The sequence below is a fragment of the Montipora capricornis genome, chromosome 1, assembly GCF_036669925.1.
Source record: "Montipora capricornis isolate CH-2021 chromosome 1, ASM3666992v2, whole genome shotgun sequence".
In the NCBI taxonomy this organism is placed as follows: domain Eukaryota; kingdom Metazoa; phylum Cnidaria; class Anthozoa; order Scleractinia; family Acroporidae; genus Montipora; species Montipora capricornis.
In genome coordinates, this window is record NC_090883.1 from 20,307,020 (window position 1) to 20,327,019 (window position 20,000).

General features: G+C 35.1%; 1 protein-coding gene across 3 annotated transcripts in view; it reads right to left on the minus strand.

Annotated features, from left to right (window-relative positions):
- Nucleotides 1-20,000, minus strand: part of LOC138052252 (condensin-2 complex subunit G2-like) — an 83,151-nt gene that overhangs the window by 47,760 nt on the left and 15,391 nt on the right. For all 3 annotated transcript variants that reach the window (XM_068898658.1, XM_068898667.1, XM_068898650.1), the window contains exons 5-16: nucleotides 19,128-19,212; nucleotides 12,039-12,173; nucleotides 11,223-11,317; nucleotides 10,958-11,027; nucleotides 10,542-10,634; nucleotides 9,879-9,971; nucleotides 4,652-4,777; nucleotides 3,589-3,711; nucleotides 3,264-3,320; nucleotides 2,609-2,761; nucleotides 1,378-1,509; nucleotides 503-596 (exon numbers count right to left, since the gene is read on the minus strand). In XM_068898658.1, the coding sequence (XP_068754759.1) occupies nucleotides 503-596; nucleotides 1,378-1,509; nucleotides 2,609-2,761; nucleotides 3,264-3,320; nucleotides 3,589-3,711; nucleotides 4,652-4,777; nucleotides 9,879-9,971; nucleotides 10,542-10,634; nucleotides 10,958-11,027; nucleotides 11,223-11,317; nucleotides 12,039-12,173; nucleotides 19,128-19,212 (1,256 nt within the window). The remainder of the gene's footprint in view (nucleotides 1-502; nucleotides 597-1,377; nucleotides 1,510-2,608; nucleotides 2,762-3,263; nucleotides 3,321-3,588; nucleotides 3,712-4,651; nucleotides 4,778-9,878; nucleotides 9,972-10,541; nucleotides 10,635-10,957; nucleotides 11,028-11,222; nucleotides 11,318-12,038; nucleotides 12,174-19,127; nucleotides 19,213-20,000) is intronic.

Consider the following 20,000-nt stretch of genomic DNA (forward strand, 5'->3'; position numbering starts at 1 on the left):
TGCTTCCGGTGTCGATCTTCCTCTTCATCAACGAACTCAAAGCAACTGTCCCCTTCTTGACAACCTGATACCTCCTATGCAATAGATCCACCACTTCCGTCCAGAGCACAGTCCACTTTCCTCATCTCCTCAACCCTTTTCCTTTATGAGTGGGGTTTGCAGTATCAATGTGAGATTGATTGATATTGAAAAGATTGAGCAACTTAACAGTGATGAGAAATGATTTCTATGTGATGGCCATGAGGTACATGTATGGATACAGTTGATGAGTATGGCATCGTGAATTTGCTTGGTAAGCACATTATTTATTCATATTCGACGACAGACATATGGAAATCAAGAGATAACAACAGTGCAGATTCACATTCCCCATGTGTAAATGAAAAAGGAAATCCTAATTTGGGAAGCTATTAAAATAATTAATGCAAAGCTTACTAAACAAGAATGGTGAATATTATAGCATTTTTGGAGTGGCCAAATGGTGAATAATGATGAAATCAACCTGTCGCTGAGACTGTTGAGTGCAGATGAACATATTGGTAGAACTTTCTGGCTGCAACAGGATTGGATTTCCAAAGAGCTGAACAGCGAGAAATCTGTGAGAAAATTTAAGAAAAGTTGAAGTAAAATATTAACTTTCAAGGCAACGATTTCTGTTTCATAGCAGTCAATCATGTTTGGTTGGCTAAGTAGGTAAAGCTCTTTTAGGTGTTCTACTGAAAAAAACGTGCTCACTTTAATTTGGTGATACATATTTTTTCAACTAGCATACATACAGTAAATGAACCTTGCTTTTTCACATTCTGCATTTGAAATTTTGATTACCGTTCAGCATTACCATCCATTTATGCGTGTTATACATGTAGGATGCAGCTCCACTGTGCTTCAAGTCCATGATTTCAGCTGAATACTACATTTAGTTGAACCTTACATAGTGCATGGTTACAGAAGTCTTCTGAATCTAATTGGTTTAACTTACATGTAAATCTGACAGGATGGCTTAAAATTTTTCTACATCATGGACTGGACAAGAACTGACGTTAACACACCCATGCAAATTGTCATGCCCATATCAAAGTGAAAGTATGGGTTTGATATGGCAACTTATGGCCCATATCTGGCCCATAAGTGGGGGAGATATGGGATAGTAAGAGCATTATATGGAACTAATATGGCACCCAGTCCTGTGAAATGTGAAGCTATGGGGAGTTAACAGGATTTAAAGGCCTAGTTAACTGTCGTATGGAAAACCTACAGTCCCAGGCTATTGTCTTGTTTTTTTTTCAACCAAACCCAAATGCTGTTAAAATAGTGGAATCCTGGTGCTAACATTATTCCTTAAGATGTGGGAAGGAGAAGGAGGGTTGCAATTTTCACCTGGACATCAGGGCCTTTCCCTGTTGGATGAAATGAATTCACAAGCAGCTTCACAAGTCTTCTGATTACTGATGCAGATTGTTCAACCTCCAGCTGACAAAGTAACTGTTCAAGTGGTACTATGTCCCAAAACTGTCAACAGGAAAAGGAGGAAATGCTGAGATGTTAAAGAAAGACAAGGCTGACAAGTCCTTATGGTATGAATGTGTCAGGAAGGTTGGTCTTGAACTAGTAAAATTTATTGTATTGAAGTTCACTTAATAGGAAATTTAAGTGATGAAATGATGAAATACGATGAAATGACTACCGTAGAATTCTGAAACTAACTAACGCCCCCCCCTCCCCCCGAAAGTAACAGCTCCCCAAAAGTAACGTTAATTTTTGACGCTTCTGTTAAATCCCGAAAGTAACCGCCCCTTCAACAATGTCATTTAAAGCAATAACATGTACATTGCATTGATCTGTATTGTCTTTCACGTACCAGCGTAGTTGAGGATCGATTGATTAAGAAAACTACAGCGGAATATCAAACAATTGTCTCCTGGAATCCAGCAACTGGAACGTGGGAAAACTCTAATACGGTATCATAAGGTATACAGAAAATACTGTCTCAGTTTTCCTGAACTAAAAACGAATTACCGGTACCATGTTGTAAGCGTAATGCGTAATGTGGATGGAACATCCTGGGTGGCCTCAGCAAAGCCAGAAACCTTTGGGATCCTTCGTTTATTATTAACTTAACTTAATCCTACTGAAAAATTTACGAACACTAACTTACATATTACGATATACACATTACGAACGCATTCACTACTGACTTAAGTCATTTACACCTGCGAGTATCAATACGAAAAATACATGTCGGAAACCCATCTCCGTTGCACGTTGTCAGGCAAAAAACTTATTAAAATTGTTACAGCCTGGTTTTGTCTGGTTGCGTAACCAGAGAGTAATCTGAACAACTAAATAAATTATAATGAACTTTTGATCTCACGTCACGTGTCCTTTTTGATAGAGCACTACTGAATTACAAACCGTTTTTTTTAACTATCTGAAAGTAACGGCCCTTACGCCTGTTAAATCCAAAAGTAACGGGGGCTGTTACTTCGGAATTCTACGGTATGAAAATAGTTATTATTTAAGTGTCCTTGTCGCCTCAGTTATGAAAAGTCAGTCTTTCCTATCTTTAAAATGTAAACGTACAAAAACAAAACAATGTCCTTTAACTGACCTTTATTGCTTTCAGGCCTTTGACAAAAATAAGAACATCTAGAAATGCAATTCGCACTTTCTCTGATGAATCATGCACAAAGTCTTGCAGATGAACAAACAGTGTCTTGAGAAGAGGGTGACTGAGGCGATTGTCCAGCAAGACTTTTAAACCCTTCAAGCAAAACGGAACAATGATAATTAACTTTAATCAAGTAAGTACAGTGTACAGTGTATATAGACAATAAAGGATGTAAGGTAATCTTTTGCATTCAAAAGCCATTGATCGAATTTTGACAACTTTTTAAAGTATGACAGCCATACTTCGCCTTTTTGGAGAAATTGAATTGACAAATAGCAATGATTGCTTTCTAAAATACATGTAGTTGAAAACAACGTTTTCCCTCAAGACAATTTTACATTATGTAGTTTTCTTCCCTCATCTTTTTCACTGACAACACAAAAAACACCCTTAATTTCAGGTTATGAATGGGATCAAGTTTTCACACTTAAAACCCACCTGACAAAAATGATTTACTGGAAAAGGAAAAGATTGAATTCCTTTGACTCCACAGCTTTCTAGATTTTTCATGATAAATAAGAACCCAGAAACAAGTTGGAGAAAATAAAATAAAAACTTGAAAATAGAATTTATTTTAATACTTCAAACAGCACACCTGAAAAACAGCCACTCTAACAGCACTAGAAGACATGTCAAAAGCCAGGTCAGTGATCTGTTGAAAATGGTAAATACCTGTATATGAATTTTGTACTGAAATGAAAAAAAATTCGCACGATGCCAACAGCTTCTTCTCAATGCACTACCCCACAGAAAAAAGTTTATTTCGAAATGTCTACTTGGAATTCTTTTTTGCTTGTTTTGGTGGTTAAAGGTTCATAACTTTGTGAAAGTGGAACTACATGTAGCTTGCATGGAGTTTAGTCATTTTGGCATAAACCTGCACCTGCACATTTTTGCCTATGCGGGGAAAATTCTCTCACCAGTGTTGAAAGGAACATCTTAATGATGTGTGCAGGAATTAATTCCCAGAAAACACTTGTGATACGACAAACACCATGAATTGCAGTGGCCCTGACTGTAGGGCATGGGTCCTCAAGCAGATCCTGAAATATAATGAACACATGTCACATAAAAAATGCCATTTCTGAGAACAATAAACTTCCCGTTGGGCTAAATGACCCTAAACAGAAGGGCTATCAAAAGGAATAATAAGCTTTAAGTTTATGTACCTGGGTAAATGAAGAAGCTAAGTATCAATGCAATGCTTTAAAGAATAAAGTTATTTTTTTCACAGTTGATCTACAGATGTAAAATAAAGTCCAAGTCCCATTCAAGCCTCAACTTTTATTTTCACTTCTTCGCGACTTCCATACATGTACATGTAGATGGTTCCATAACAGAAATAATCATTCCTTTCAAGATCACATTGAACTGTACTTGCCCACCCAAACTTTGGTGGTTAGCGAAACAGATTCTCTTCTGACCACCACGCCCTCAACAATAAACCATTAAACATTTCCCTGTTTTTCATTTTCACAATACTTCAGCAGTCAGATATTTTGAAAACTTGAACTATATACAATGTGGTGTGAAAAGGTTAACTAAGCTGAACGGATTCACACACCGATTCGTAAGAAAAAAGTTTTATTTCTCGATGAACCCTTCAGTGGAAGACTAATCCTTCAAACATCAGCCCTCCACAAAGTCTGATTGAACACTGTGCAGAGGTTTCTTTGATTTCCCTCTCTATCACTCTCTAGCAAGAAGGTAACCTCATGTTCCCAATGTTCAGTCATGCATGCATGACACAACATCCATGCAACGTCACCTCTACTCTTCTGCCATCAGGCAAGCATTAAATTCAAACTGGTTATAGCCGACTTTAACAAATTAAGAGTTACTATTCATCAAAGTTGTGAAGGTCTGTGCAAAGGTATCCTTTCCTTCTTGTTAGGGAAAAAAATGAAGCATGCCTCTGCCATGGGAGCTATTTGGCTGGTAAAAAGTAAATAACAACACAATGAACTTTGTTTGTGCCCTTACTTTCAGAATGTCAAACTGCTTCTGCAGCAGAGCATCAATCTGTTCATTTCCCGCATCTGGATTTTGAAGTGGAAACACATCTGTCAACAGAGCTGCCGCATTTGCTCTTACCATTGGATTTGGAACCTAGAGATAAAGCAGGATGATAATGAAACTCTGAGATTCCAGCTCTTACCTTCAATCAGGCACAATTTTAGCATAGCTCATTGTTAATAATTACTTCAGCACCAAGAACTCATACACACATTGAACACAATAACTGAACACACATTTAGTACCTTGAGCAACACTCAATTCAAAGCTAAACATACAACATCTCCCTTTTCCTATAAATTTTTCAACTTAAATAAACAGTTCCACTAAGTTCCACTCATTACAAGCGGAGGCCTTTTACCAACTTAGGCAAACACATTTGGGTACCGTCTGGGTGTCTCTGATGAGCTAATAGTAACTGCAGGTAAGGACAGCTCAGTAACAGGAGCGGAGCCTGGGTCTGAAGGTCTAGTAGGTGGTTACGGTTCAGGCAACTTGGAAAGGGTTACCCCTAAGGTTGGGTAAGACAGGTATCACTTCTTGCTTGGGACTTGCATGTAGTAGCAGAACTATGTGCACATGGCGAATGCGTTCCTGCACTCGTACTTTGTATGCCAAGCAACCTATCCGCAAAATCACTGTAACACCCTGCCACTTATCGTTTCCTCTGAAGTTGTGCACAAGTACCTGATCGCCTGGAAGAAATTCACGAGTCTTGGAGCAGCCACTGTCATGCCACTTCTTTACCTTGGTCTGACGTTCCCTGGTAGGAGGGAGGTAGGATTAGTGAAAGTGAAGAAAGGAAAACTATGCTGAGCCAGCTTTGGTTGAAGATGGGACAGTCAGGTGCATGGTTTCCTCTTAAGGAACAACTCAGGGCGGTAGGATTAGTGACAGTGTAGACAGAAAACTGCAGCTGTAGATAACCACTGCTGAAGTGATTTCCCTCGCTTAATCTTACAGTAGTCGTCTGCAAGGTTTGTTTCAGTGTCTGAACGTATCTCTCTGCCCTCCCATTTGATGCACGGTGATAGCCAGGAATACAATCTTTTCCTGAAGACCATATGCCAAGAATAAAAACTTTCAGTAAACCTCAGTAATTTTATGGGTGGTAGAAGATCCTGTAGAGAATACATCTGGCCACTTCAAATGGGCATCTGCCACCACAAGAAAGTCCATAATCCATATGCAATCGTTGCCAAACTCCGACAGGCCACTTTCATGGAACCAGGCGTGAAGTAACAGTCTGTTTCGGAGTAGACTGGCATGCTGTACAATTTCGCACCACAGACTCAATTGCCTTGTTGAGACAGAGCCACAACACGTAACTCCTAGCTAAAGATTTCAGAAACACCAGGATAATCAGCATGGAGGTCTTCAAGGATCCTGTCTTGTAATGCCTTGGGGATCACAACTGGAAACCCCCAGAGAACACAATCCTGTTCCCTAGAAAGTTCAAGACACCTCGACAGGTAAAGTAGGGGCTTGGGGAATCCCCCTGTACTTGTTGTGGCCAACCAAATTTAACCAATAATTGTAACACCTTGCTCAATACTGGATCCTTCTTTGTTGCACTAGCAATATCACTAGCTGTTACTGGGAGATCATTCACATACATGTAAGTGAAATGGAAAACCTTGGTGCTAGCCTTGTCAGCTGGGAGTCTCGATAACCCATCTGCATTGATATGTTCTGTTGTTTTGCAGAAACCACCTTTACAGAATCAAAGCCCATCTCTGCAGCTGTGCGGAAGCCAGGGTTGACACTGATGACTTAGGACCCACAATGGTCAAGATTGGCTTATGGTCAGTTTCTAAGGTAAAACTTCCTTCCGTAAAGGTACTTCTCTTTACCACACCAGGGCTTTAAAAACCATTTTCCATAAGTGGCTGTGATCACCGTGCAGCCTAATCGTTGGCTAAACGCTCAGTGGCACGAGGCTCTGTTAAATAACAAACAAACAAATCTTCAAGATAGTTTTGATGGACTCTTTGTTCCAAAACGACCAAAAAAACACACTCAAGCCGAAGCAAAAATGTTCACTGCGACAAAACTCTATCAAAACGAATCAGTCATCTGTCAATCAAACCATGTTCTCTTCCAAAATTACAGGACATAATAACGAGTTTCTACAGTCTCTATAGGCAGTTGTATAAACCAGCTTTTATTGGAATCCCTGCCACCTGGCATCAAATGTGATAACACAACTCCAACACTATACGAAGAGGTATCACATCAGGGTCAGCAAGAACCTTCAAACATTGCAGCAGTTCCTTTGCAGACTCCAAAACCTTTTGGCACTCTGGCTGCCATGACCAGGAGCACCCAAATCGGTCCGAGCCGGTGGTGAGTAGGCTTGAATGTTATCAAGTTCAACTTAACTTATCCAAGTGTAGTTTCCTGCAGGAGAAGGCCCAGTTCCTTGGTCATGTGATTGATGCTGAGGGGGTCCAGAAGCTGAGAGCCATTGTTAAAGCCCCATCATCTACAAATGTTACAGAGCTGCAGCCCTTCCTTGGAGTGCTTCAGTACTATGGACAATTTCTGTCTAATCTTTCGACACTGCCATGACCACTCAACAACCTGCTTTGGGAAGGTGTGTCCTGGTCATTTCGTCCAGTAATCAATTGTTGTTGATGTAACACAACACTGTCAGTACACTTGAGGACGGTAACAACTGCTGATATGCATAATGATATTCAACTTTGTAAATCTGTTCCTCCTACCAGAGCACTTAGCAAGTCTCGGGGATTTGGTGCGCGGTATTTGTCAGCATTCAACACTTAATTCACTTCCCAAAATAGACGTATACTGCCACTTGGCTAGGACACGACCCAAACTGGGGCAGCCCACGCACTGCATGACACCGTGAACACATAACCGCCTACTTCTCTAGGGGATTTAACCCTGCAGGTCTTAAGGAGTAAGGCACAGGTCTGGCCTTATGAAACTTAGGGTTAGTCTCCGAGTGAAAACACAGCCTGGCTTCGAACTCCTTGATTTTTCCCAGGCCAGGACCAAAAACACACTTATACCTAGCAGTCAGTTTACTAAATCAAGAGAAGAAACATTAAAAAGATCCTTGGACCAGTTCACCTTAACAACACTCGGCCAGTTACGAGCAGTAATAGCAGGCTTTCCATCAACCTCAGCAACAATTAGAGGTAACTTAGCACTCTGGCTGTGATACATGCACCTCAGTTTCTCCACATAAAGTTAACGCAGTACTTAGTACTCCGGTTTTAGGGAGGTGCACGCTGGCCTCAGCCTCAGATGACCCAATTTCTCCTTAAACATTTTCTTGGGCATGACTGTTTCGGATGCTCCTGTGTCCTATCCCAATACCAATTCCTTGCCTTCTACTATCATAGTTACAATAGTGGCTTGGGAATCCTGCTCACAGTTTGTAAAGATCCTAAGGAATCAAGCACCATATCACAGTTACCAGCAGTCTTGATGTACCTGACATCCTTAGACTCCTTGGATTGGCAAACCTTTTTCAGATGATCCAATTTACCACATGCATCACAGCAATATTTCTCATATTTACATTCATAGCGGCCATGTTCAGTGTTCCCACAACGATGACATGCAGTTTTAGACTTCTCTCCCTTATCCTTGGTAAATTTCCTGGGTTTATGAGCTTTTTTCCCAAGCATCCCCAAAATATCCTAAGTCCTTGAGTCTCGAGGAGTTCTTTTTGGCCATTTCCTTGGATTGTGCAATCTCCAGTGCTCTGACAAATCCAAGGTTTTCTCGCCCAGAAGTTTTCTCTGAACCGACTTCTCTAGCAATCCACAGTGAGCTGTGAGATTCTTCAGTGGTGCAGCAAAATCTGCCCAAGATCTGGAGTCATTCCAAAAACAATTATATTATTATGAAAATTAAACTGCTTAGCGGTCATAAGAGGTTTTGGATGGAGATGACTGTTGAGAATTTCCACAAATTCCTGTATGACTTAGCAACTGGCTTGTCCAGAGTCAAAAGATCTCTCAGAAGGTCACGAGTCTCCGGTCCAATTTCCCTTAGCAAGACTGCACTCAAGGAGCTGGATTTACATGTAACCTTTCAAACAACTATTTCGCTTGGTCAAATTCTCTTAGCTGACCAATTTCTCCCATGGTGGTGTTGCTAAAATGAGGGTGAGGGTGAGGTTAAGGTTAGCCTAACCTAGGTCTAGGTTACTCTATGTACATGTAGGTCTAACCTAGGTCTACAATTGTAGGTTAGGCTAACTCTACCCCTAACCCTCGCCCTTGACCTCACCCTCATTTTAGTAATGACACTCTCATGGTTTTAGGGTTAGGGTTAGGGTTAGGGTTAGGTTCTTGAAGTTCAGTTCTCGTCACGAGATCAAATAGTTTGGTACTTAACAAATTATTATTACTTACATTGTAAGCACCAGGAAACACACACTTATTGAACACAATAACTGAACGCAAATTTGGTGCCTCAACACTCAAAGCTTTTATACACAGGTTCTATACATATAGGCATGCCCAAAAATGGCAATGAACAAGAGGCCCAACATACAGCACATGTCAGTTCACTGGAGTAGCCTCTTAAAAACTGGGCCTATTCTTCATCACGTGAAATGACAAAACAGTCTCATCACAGCCTGGTCTTCCTTATCAGGTATTCAAGAACTCACATAAACATGGCCCAAAAAAATGACCTACTCCCAAATGAGTTGCTTCAAAGCTCAGTTCGTAGAGCATTACACAAGCATTGCAGTGGACATGGGTTTGAATCTTGTTGAAGCTGTCTGAATTTTTCAGGTGTCTAAAAGAGACATGATTGCTTAAATTGTCCAGATAAGTGCAAGGACCACCTCAGTCACTCTTTCGTCATAAACATAGTGACTGCCGATTTTCAGTTTTGCTCAAAACTAGGTGAAATTTTGCAAGTTGCCTGGAAATGGCCTTAATTAAGAACATTGTTCTGTTCTACTTTTCTCTGAATTGTGCTTCATTTTCAAGAAGATAAGCTTTGCAAAAAGTAATGCTTGCTACACCTTTGAATTGGAAAAAACAAAGAACTTACAATATTGGCTGAAAACATGCACTTACTATAAATGGCCCTTCCTATTTTATTATTAGTCCCAGGCACTGTTCGCCACAGCTACAAAATGCATTTGTTACCACAAATTTATGCTGTCAATTGAAAGTTACCGTAAACACCTACTACAGTGTACCTTAAAAGCTCTCCATATGATTGGCTGATACAGTCGAAGGAGGGCTTCATCTACCCCCCTCTGCCTTTTTTGCTTATTAAAGTATTCCAAAACCTGCCAATAAAGTGAAGACTTATTAGGTGAATCGGTATTTTTAATTTCAGCCTTTTATCTCTTATCAATAAAAAGGGCTTTAAAGACGAATGTAAAATGATATCATACATGTGGCTCTATAATTTGCCACATACAGGAACGGGCCAAGAACAAAGTACATGTACAGGTACAAAAAAGCGACAGCAATCCAGTAGACTGCTAGGTACATGTATACAAATGTGGTCTTAATCTTCTCTCTATAAATAGATCTCAACTGTAAAGCAACAGTTGGTTTCAACATAATTTTTCGTAAAAATTTCCGGTTCATTTAAAATGAAGTCATGCTGACGATGTAACTAGCCATGACATGGCATGTACAGTAGCACCAACATCAATAAAATGATAAATTGCTTAAATTTCAATACTTCTGAATGCTTGGATACTTGAACATTTTTCATCAATACTTGATGTGATCATATTGTAAACAGGCTGATAACTACGATTTAAACAACCAATAAGAATGCTAGAAACACAATGTGCCAGTTTGAAAACCTAATAAATATGACAGAATTATGAACAGCAATAGCAAACCTTTCGAAGTCTGGATGCCATGGATTGAGTTCCTGTGCGTTGAGCATGCACAGCGCAATACATCAGGTCCTGAATGCAGTTTTCTTCCAGCACCTTTATAAGAAACAAAAGCTTGCCTTCTTGCTTGCTAAAGATATGTATTACATACAACTGTTACATATCATATACATATAAATGAATCTCCTATTTCAAAGCTCTGTAGCTAATGAAGAGAATAATCTGACCAAAATATAATAAAGCCTTACATGTTTTCACATTCTTGTAACTACTGCACAAAATACTCTTTGTAACACTTAGTTGCTCCATTAGATCAAGTTATAGTGCAATGGTGTAACAATCTGCTGAGCATCAGGTTGACGATAGAGTGGATTATAATGCAACATTTTACTCTTATTGTGATTCAGAAAAAAAAAAACCTTTAAGTACACTCCAGAAGCAACTCTCCAAGCACGGAAGTACACCTCACCATACAGATAAAGGGAATTCCTGCAAAAATGGACAGCATGTTTATTTCAATATAATCATCATCATTATCACGTTGTCATGACACAATGAGAGCATGCTGTACAATGATATTACTTCTCCCTCGTACACGTTTGGTAATGTAACATACATGCATACAGTGTATTGCAGATTCTAGACGAGTGTAACATTGTACACTGTTGTCAAAATGCAACTTACACAGCACAAGATGGGATCTGATTTTTGATTGTCTTGTGAAACTCCTTGGACAGGTCAGGGTTTAAGCCAAACAAATAGCTTAGAAAACGTCTTCCCTTTGATAACAATAAACAAGAGTCATTGGTTATGCAAAATAATCTGTAAGCAGCCAAGCTAGATGCTTAAGAGGAGGGGATCAAGACTGATTCAGCATTGGTGTGAAATTTCTGTGCACTTACATTCTTTTTCCACACAATTAGCTATTTGCATACTTTGGAAGACATTGGGTTTGAATGCAATACGAACCTACTGTGGTTTGGCTATATTTTTACGGCTATTGTGAAACTGCAGTACCATATAATTCTTACGTACATAGGCCAGGCATTTTCTCATCCAGATGCTACATGTACAAGGAATTGCTTATAGTAAGGTTTCTTGTCCAAAGATGGTACAGTGTTCCTCTGTGCAAAGGGTTTGGTGGTGTAGTCCTGTCAATCAGGAACTCCTCCCATGTAACTATATGTACATGTAAGTTCAGGTTTTAAGAATAATAATAATTAAAGGATTATTATTTTGGTTGAGTTCTAAAGCCGTGTTTCAGTGCCTCTTGACTTTGTGTAGTTTTTGAAACACCGCAGTTGCTTTACTAAGAGATTTCTGCTGTCATAAGCTTGTTCATGATGTATAACAATTATTAACCAACTGAACCCTGAGAGTGACACTTAATAGGTTATACTCTCACTGTCTAACGCCAGACAAGTTTACTTGTCAATAGGGGAACCCTAGGGCGTTTGACGTGTGAATGGGTTAATGACTTAATACAACAAGTTCAATAACCTCCTCCAACTTCAGGTACGTGGGATGAATCATGCACTGGTTTAGGACTTGCTTCAAACATGCAGAGGAGTTGTCTTCAAAATCCATCAGCAAAAGACTCTGGCGTAAGCTCCAGACACACTTCACATCAGCTGCCTACAAGGAAAGAACTCAAAAATTTAATTTAATGGACTCAATTCATGTGTACTTGTACTTCAACTAATCATAAATTGTTACACACCTGAATTTGTAAATTAATAAACTTACTCATCATTAGTTACCACATTTCATTATAATTGAACTCCTTACATACATGAACGGATATGGAGACCAGTATAGAATGTCAGTCTGTACATTGTATTGTATGGATCATTTGACAATAATAATGTTTATGTTGGAGAACATGAAAAAGACTACCCCCGGTATAAGCATCTTGAGTAGTAATGTAATATCCTTTTTTGATTTCATTTAAACGAAATGTTTTAGGAAACGATTTCAATGGCATCTGAAGAAAGTTTAAACCATCAATAAAACGAATTTTTAATTTTGGTATTTCCATAAAAATGATTTTAGCTCCATTGTATATACAATATGGTTTAATTCCTCGGTCAACTAACCATTTTAAAATAAAATAACAATCGTATGATTTGCTGTTATGAGCAATAACTGTGTATCCTTTAAATTTATCATTTATCATGTTTTTACAAGTCTTCAATGTTCTCATAAATGTATTCATTACCAATATAATCTTTTACAATAGCTAAGTTAACTTCATGAGTTCCAGTATTTTGAGTACATTCAAAGTCACAAAAAATATAATTTTCAGTAAATGCTCTACAAGAAAAACACCAATCTTTCCTTTTTATTGATTTGTTAATTTTGCATGAATTATTTTTGTTATTTGCATAAGTTGTAACAATACGTCTTGCTAGACAAATACTGTCATTATTTTTTATTGTAATAGCACATTGCTGTTGTATCTTTTGACAAATTCAATCTGCCTAAACCAGAACGAATTTTTACACTTTGAACAGTAATTTCACTTTTATCTAATGAAACATTATGATATTCAACAGTATTAACCAAATCTTCCGTTTCATTTAATCCAAAATCTTCTATTTTTTTTAAATTTTGTTGATATTGGGTTTGTCAGATCTTCATTATGGACAATAATTCTGAACATATCGTTATTTTTTAATTTTCCTTTTTTTTTACTGTGTCAAGTATATCTTGAAATATTAAATAAAGATATTTTGAATTATTTAAAGGTTTTGATATTTTTATTTTGAATTCATTTGTAAAATAATTGAATGTTTTATTTTGAACATTTTTTTGTACTAATAATTTTGTAATTTGGTGTACTTGTGTTTTCCTTTTGAAATATATCATCATCAAAGTTATAAACACAATTTTTTTTGTCTTCCACGAATTTTTCAATTTGTTTATGTCTTTTGTGAATTTTATAAAGATTTGATCTGTTTTTAAATTGAATTAAACCCTTTAGTAAAACTTCATCGTTTTTATTTATAATGAAGATAACATTTTCTCTTGATGCTTTTTTAAGAAGATCCGACCATTTGAATCCTAATTTTTTTTTGCTTTTTGCAAATGTTTGAGATAAATCTTTTGAACATTTTTTGTACTAATAATTTTTGTAATTTGGTGTACTTGTGTTTTCCTTTTGAAATATATCATCATCAAAGTTATAAACACAATTTTTTTTGTCGTCCACCAATTTTTCAATTTGTTTATGTCTTTTGTGAATTTTATAAAGATTTGATCTGTTTTTAAATTGAATTAAACCCTTTAGTAAAACTTCATCGTTTTTATTTATAATGAAGATAACATTTTCTCTTGATGCTTTTTTAAGAAGATCCGACCATTTGAATCCTAATTTTTTTTTGCTTTTTGCAAATGTTTGAGATAAATCTTTTAAAAAACCAGAACCTGATTTTTTGTTTAAATTATTATTCATATCTTTTATTAATATTTGTTTTATATTTTTATTTGATAAATTTTTTGAGTTAAATTTTGCATTCATTTTTTATATTATACTACAAGAAAATATTCTTTAAGCCATTTTAAAAAAAATCAAATAAATTTAAAAAATTATTCTATGTTTTTCAGATTTTTTTGTGTTTCTTGCTTTTTAAACGAGTCCATTTTCCTGCTAATGTAATAATGCCATGATTTATTTAGCATATACTTTGTTTTTGATTGTTTTATTGCTTGTTTTTTTTTCTTCTTGAGTAAAATATTTAGTTTTATGATGAACTTTGTTTTCCATTTTAATTTATATAATACTATAATATTTAAATAGATTTTGAGCCTGAGGCGAATAATTGCTTTTGTATAAATACACAGGCGATTATTTCAAAAAAGAGAAAAAAAAACCATTTCAATGCGAAATCATCTTCACTTACAGTGGCAAAACGACTACTGGCAGCCATTTTCTCCGTCGAGGTGATTTATCGGCTGATAATCCGAGATAGGGAGCCAATGAGAGCGCACGATTTTGTATAATCACCTGTGTATTTATACTAACATCAAGTATTTTGAAAAAACAATCAATGGTATATATGAATAAAAAATGAACGCTAAATTTAATCAAAAATAATCATGTGTCAAAATAAATTTTAAACAATTTCAAGATTATGGTTTATATATTTTATTTCATTTAAACTATTTTTGACTTGAATCATTAAGTTTATCATAAATAAATGTATCATTAATTTCATTGGTTACTTTTAATTTTTTAAATATCAAACCACAATGAATAAAACCAAATCCAATACTAATACAATTTGGAATAAAAATTTCTTGAATATTATGTTTAAACATCAAATATTTTTTAATCAAAAAAATCTCTAATCAATGAATTCTCAAAAATCATTTTATAATTTATATACTGAAAATAAATATATAGATTTTTTATTTTTGTTTTTGTTTCTCTTAAGAACCCTTGTATAAGCTAAACAAAACAGCAATTATTTGTTTTAAGTTTTTCATTACATTATATGCTTAGATTTTATTTATTATACTTACATGATCTTCATATGTATCGTAAATATTTTCAACATCTTCATCAGTAATATCTCTTTTATGAACTAATCTAATTTCATACCTATTTCCATCAAGTATAATATTTGAAACCATTCGTTTTATTTGAGACATTTTACTGATAATGATGTCAAATACTTTAAATAAACTATCTTCATTATCAGTGTAAGTAATGGGTTTATCATCTTCATCTGATTCATATTCAGAATCAAATCCTAGTTCATCTTCTTCATCTTCATAAATCTGTTCCAATGCGTGTTTACAATTAGGATTATAATCTATCATTTAATTCATCATCATGATAAGGATCAGATTTACCAAGCAAATAATTCAAATAACTCTTCTATATTATTTTAACAGAAAAAAATTATATATTTTTACCACAACTTATTTTTCATAAATCAGTTAAACTCTTCGATGGAACCCAAGAATTAAAATCATCGCTATATCCTTTCCATTTTACCAAGGCTCGTTTCTTCTTATAATCTCTTTTTATAACTTTATCAATTCTAATAACATCTTGTTTTGCTTTTAATAATTCAGGCTCATAAAACCTGCTGTGCATCTCTTCATTATTGAGATCCTTTATTTTGTAAGTTATTGGATTACTGTGTAGTATTTTATCAACTGTGAATTTCTCTTCAGTCCAATTTGTTGTATAACCTTTATCAAAAGTCTTTCATTTATATTTGATGATTCTAACCTTATCACCTATTTTGGTTTGTATGATGATTGCTCCATATCACCATATAAATTGAAATAAACTAAACCTTGATTCTTTTTATTAGATGCTTCTGTGGGTTCCATTTTTATTGAACTATGCTTAGTGTTATTATACTGTTTTAATATCTTAGGCAAAAAGTCTAAATATTGTGTATTGCCTTGTATAGTAAACTGCTTCCACATTTTGTTTTTAATCGTACGATTCCATCTTTCGACTACACTAGATTTTTCTTCATTTTCTGTCGAATAGAGCGTCTTGTTTAGTCTTATCTGCTTCATGCTTTTTTGACAAATCATCTCCGGCTTTGCTGTATGCTATATCATGAGCTTGACAAATAGCATCTAATTTATTGATAGGATTACAATATTTTGTATCATCACTATTTAATCTCTCTTCTAATTTTGTACCAGGTCCACAGTTGAAGTCCTCAAATGAAGTTCTCCAAGCTTTGATAAATTTTTTGAATGTCTAGAGGACCACCATCAAGGTCTTTCTGTTTGTTTTATATTTTTTCTTTGGTCTAATTTTTGTTCACAATTGATTCAAAGCTTGTGATCCGACATTTTGAATTGCTGGATTGATTTTATCCAAAGCATAGTCAATAGCTTTTTTTTTTAAAGCACGATTTCTTAATGCTTCTGATCCATAATAAAGTCACATCTCAACAGCTTTTTTACCAAGATATTAAATGCCTTTTTAAAAAAAGATCAGCTGCTGTGTTACCTAAATAAGATGCAAAACCATATTCAGACATGCTTTTTGGAAGCATTGCTCTATCGAATTCCTCCATGATAGGTTGTAATTTATTTTTATAAAGCCCCTCTAAATATGAGGGGCTACCAAGTTTAAATTATTCTTTTTAACAAATCGAGTCTTTTTAATGCCGCATTCAGGACAAGTGCAATAAAACATAAGTCTACCATTTTTTTGTTTGTTTATAACCTGAAGGTTCAACACATTCAGCTTGTTTTTTTTTTGTTTAACACACTACATACTATTAAGAAATCAAAAACCATTAATTGACTATTTTATACAAGGTAGACATAAAAAATGCTCAGTAATTTATTTATCACAAAGCTTTTATTCTTGTCCAACGAATATTCATTTGAATTGTTCACATTTTTGTATGTATAATTTCCAAGTTCAAATGAACAAAATTTCATTTTACGAGAATTAGGAGATCAATATAAAAACACAACTGAAAAACCATATTCTTTTTCGTATGTTGATAAACCAAGAAAAAATATCAAACGAAACTTTTATGGAATTATATAACAAACATATATAAATGGGAATGTTTAATGAACATAGTACAGGCCATACTTACACACGTGGTTTACCAGGTTTAAGAGGACCACCTGGTATAGGTTTGACTCCTGATGGAAATTATGATAAGGAAAATAAAAATAACTAATTTAAAACCAGGCACATATGATTCAGATGCAAATGGTGGTGATTCAGGTGATTCACCAAGCTTCACTTTGAATCTCACTGATTATTTAAAATGCAATTCATCAAACAGTGGTATGGAAGGGCCTTTAAAAGTGAATTTCAATCATATTGAGGATATATCAAACCCAAGAGATGGTAAAAGTGACCTATTCCATATCAATATTTCAGTCAATGGTACATGAAATTTGATGATGATAATGGTTTGATAATCGTTTGAACGCACTAGTCAATAAATCCTATGTTGATCAAAACGTTTTACAGGCTTCTGCTAGTGTTAATTTATCTGATTATTTAAAAAAGGATGGATCTGTTAGTATGATAGGAAATCTTGATATTGGTGATAATAAAATAACTTATGTTGGAGGACCACAAAATAACAAAGATGCTATCAATCTGGAGTTACTGAATGTTGAATCAGCATCTACGCCTAATATAAACACTATTTTGTTAAGAGATGGTACACAAGAAATGAATAATAATCTCAACATGAGCAATAATAAAATAATTAATGGAAAAATGCGACAGCCAATTTAGATGCTGTAAATCTACAGCAACTGAACGAAGCTGCTTCTACAGTAGCAGATTCAGTTGCCAGATTATATTTGAAAAGGGATGGTTCAACTTTACTTACAGGAAATCTCAATCTTAATGATAACCAGGTAGTTAATATGGCAATACCTAACGACAAAAATGATAGTACAAATACATATGTCGATCAAAAAATAGGCCAATCACCTATTTCCAGTCATGAAAATCGAACAAATGTTCTAAAATATGCAACTGATACCATCGATGAGCTTAGTGATGATTTTCGTATTGAAGTGGACAGTCTTAAAACAGATTTTAACCAAATGCCACACAGTGTCCGCAAAAATGCTTTTGCTATTGACGTTCTTAAAAAACGGATGGATCAAGTTTATATCATGGAAGTTGGGATTGGAATTTGTTTAAACTCATGAGACAACTTTCCACAAAAATATACATGTTGCATTGAAATTTATGTTCCAGATAGTCGTTATGACAATGAATTTAATAGCCCACGTTTGTCATTTCAAGGTTTAAATATAAACATCAATTATCAAGCTGTCAAAAAGATTTCAAACCAATATCACTATATCAGAGCAATCTTGAATCTATCGCCTGATGGTACTTCACAAAGTATTCAAAGAAGGTTGTATGTTGATTTTAAAAGCACGTTGGATAATAGCAGTCCAACAAAGTTGAGAATATACGATATCAAAAAATGATGCTTTACATAATCTTGACCAAAGTATTTATGATTGGGAAAACGTGTATGTAATATCATCTAATGAAAAATTTACAATGTATATGCCGGTTGATATGAATGGCTTTGATATTTTAAAAACATCAAATTATTTACATGGTTATCTAATCACCAATTTATCAGACAAAACTTTTGTCATTAACGGATCTAAAGGAATTCTACTTCCTAGTAGGTCACTTTTGTTCGCTCCTTATTTAGTATTTGTTTTATTGTTGGAATTTATTGTTGAAAATTCTTCTTTGAATTTATTGTTGATATTTATTGTTTGAATTTGTTGTCGAAAATTATTGTTTGAATTTATTGTTGACATTTATTGTTTGAATTTACTGTTGATATTTACTGTTGGAATTTATTGTTGAAAATTATCTTAAAATTTTAGTACTTGAAATAAGGCAGAATTATTTTGTCAAAATTATTGTTTGAATTTATTATTTTTTACCCTGCCCTAAGGTATAGTATGTTACTACTATCTTGAACATCTTTAATGAAACTGTGAAGCAGAGTTGAGGCATAATAGATAAATGGTAATACAGAAATACAGATACAGAATTTAAATTTCATATTTTAACAGTATCATAAGAATATTTACAGTTCCTCTGCCAAGGCTTCGTATTATGACAAATGGCAATGTATTCGTCACCAACTCTTCTTTCCCTTCAAAATCATTCACAATCCTGCAACAGAGTAGGCACAAGCCAGGTCAAAAAGGACACAAGTTGATACAAATGCTCACAATAATAATTATAATAATAATTATTATTATTATTATGGGGATATGTATTTTATTGTATTTATCTTTCATTGATTACTCAAGAATAGCTGGGAACTCCATACAATTAATGCTGTACGTGTATATATAATTTATGTTATGAATTGTGGTGGTAGACATAGGCAATGGTTTACTTGTTAAGCGTTGTGCCAATCTTTGAGCTCAGAAGGGTCTTTGTCCTGACTAGAGTCAGGACTCTGTACAACTACGTTCTCTTTCATTTTTATGCCTAAATAAATGCATCAGCTTATAATTATACGTAATGATGTTACGTATAGATATAATGGTGAATCATTACTGAGATCAATTCCTACGAAAAAACATCAGTTCTATTACAACACATCCTGAAATGATACAAATACATGTGCCACACTCCTGTAAAACTAGGTGAAGGTTTCCCCATGTACAAGATATGGGTTTCATATTTAACACGGAAAGCACAAACTTCACTTTTGTTCTACAGTGGAAAATTAACTGAACATATCTACACGATCCTAGTATCATGTTTCCTTCATAGTGAAGTGGCCACTACACTATGAAGGAAAGGTGAAGTCGACTATTTTCTCGAAACTTTGTGCACATAAATTATTAAGGACAGCAACAACTCACCACATGATAAGTTTCGTCGATTTTCATTTTCATTTTCTAGACAATTTCCAGACCTAAACTTTGCATCTTCACCTCAAATGTACT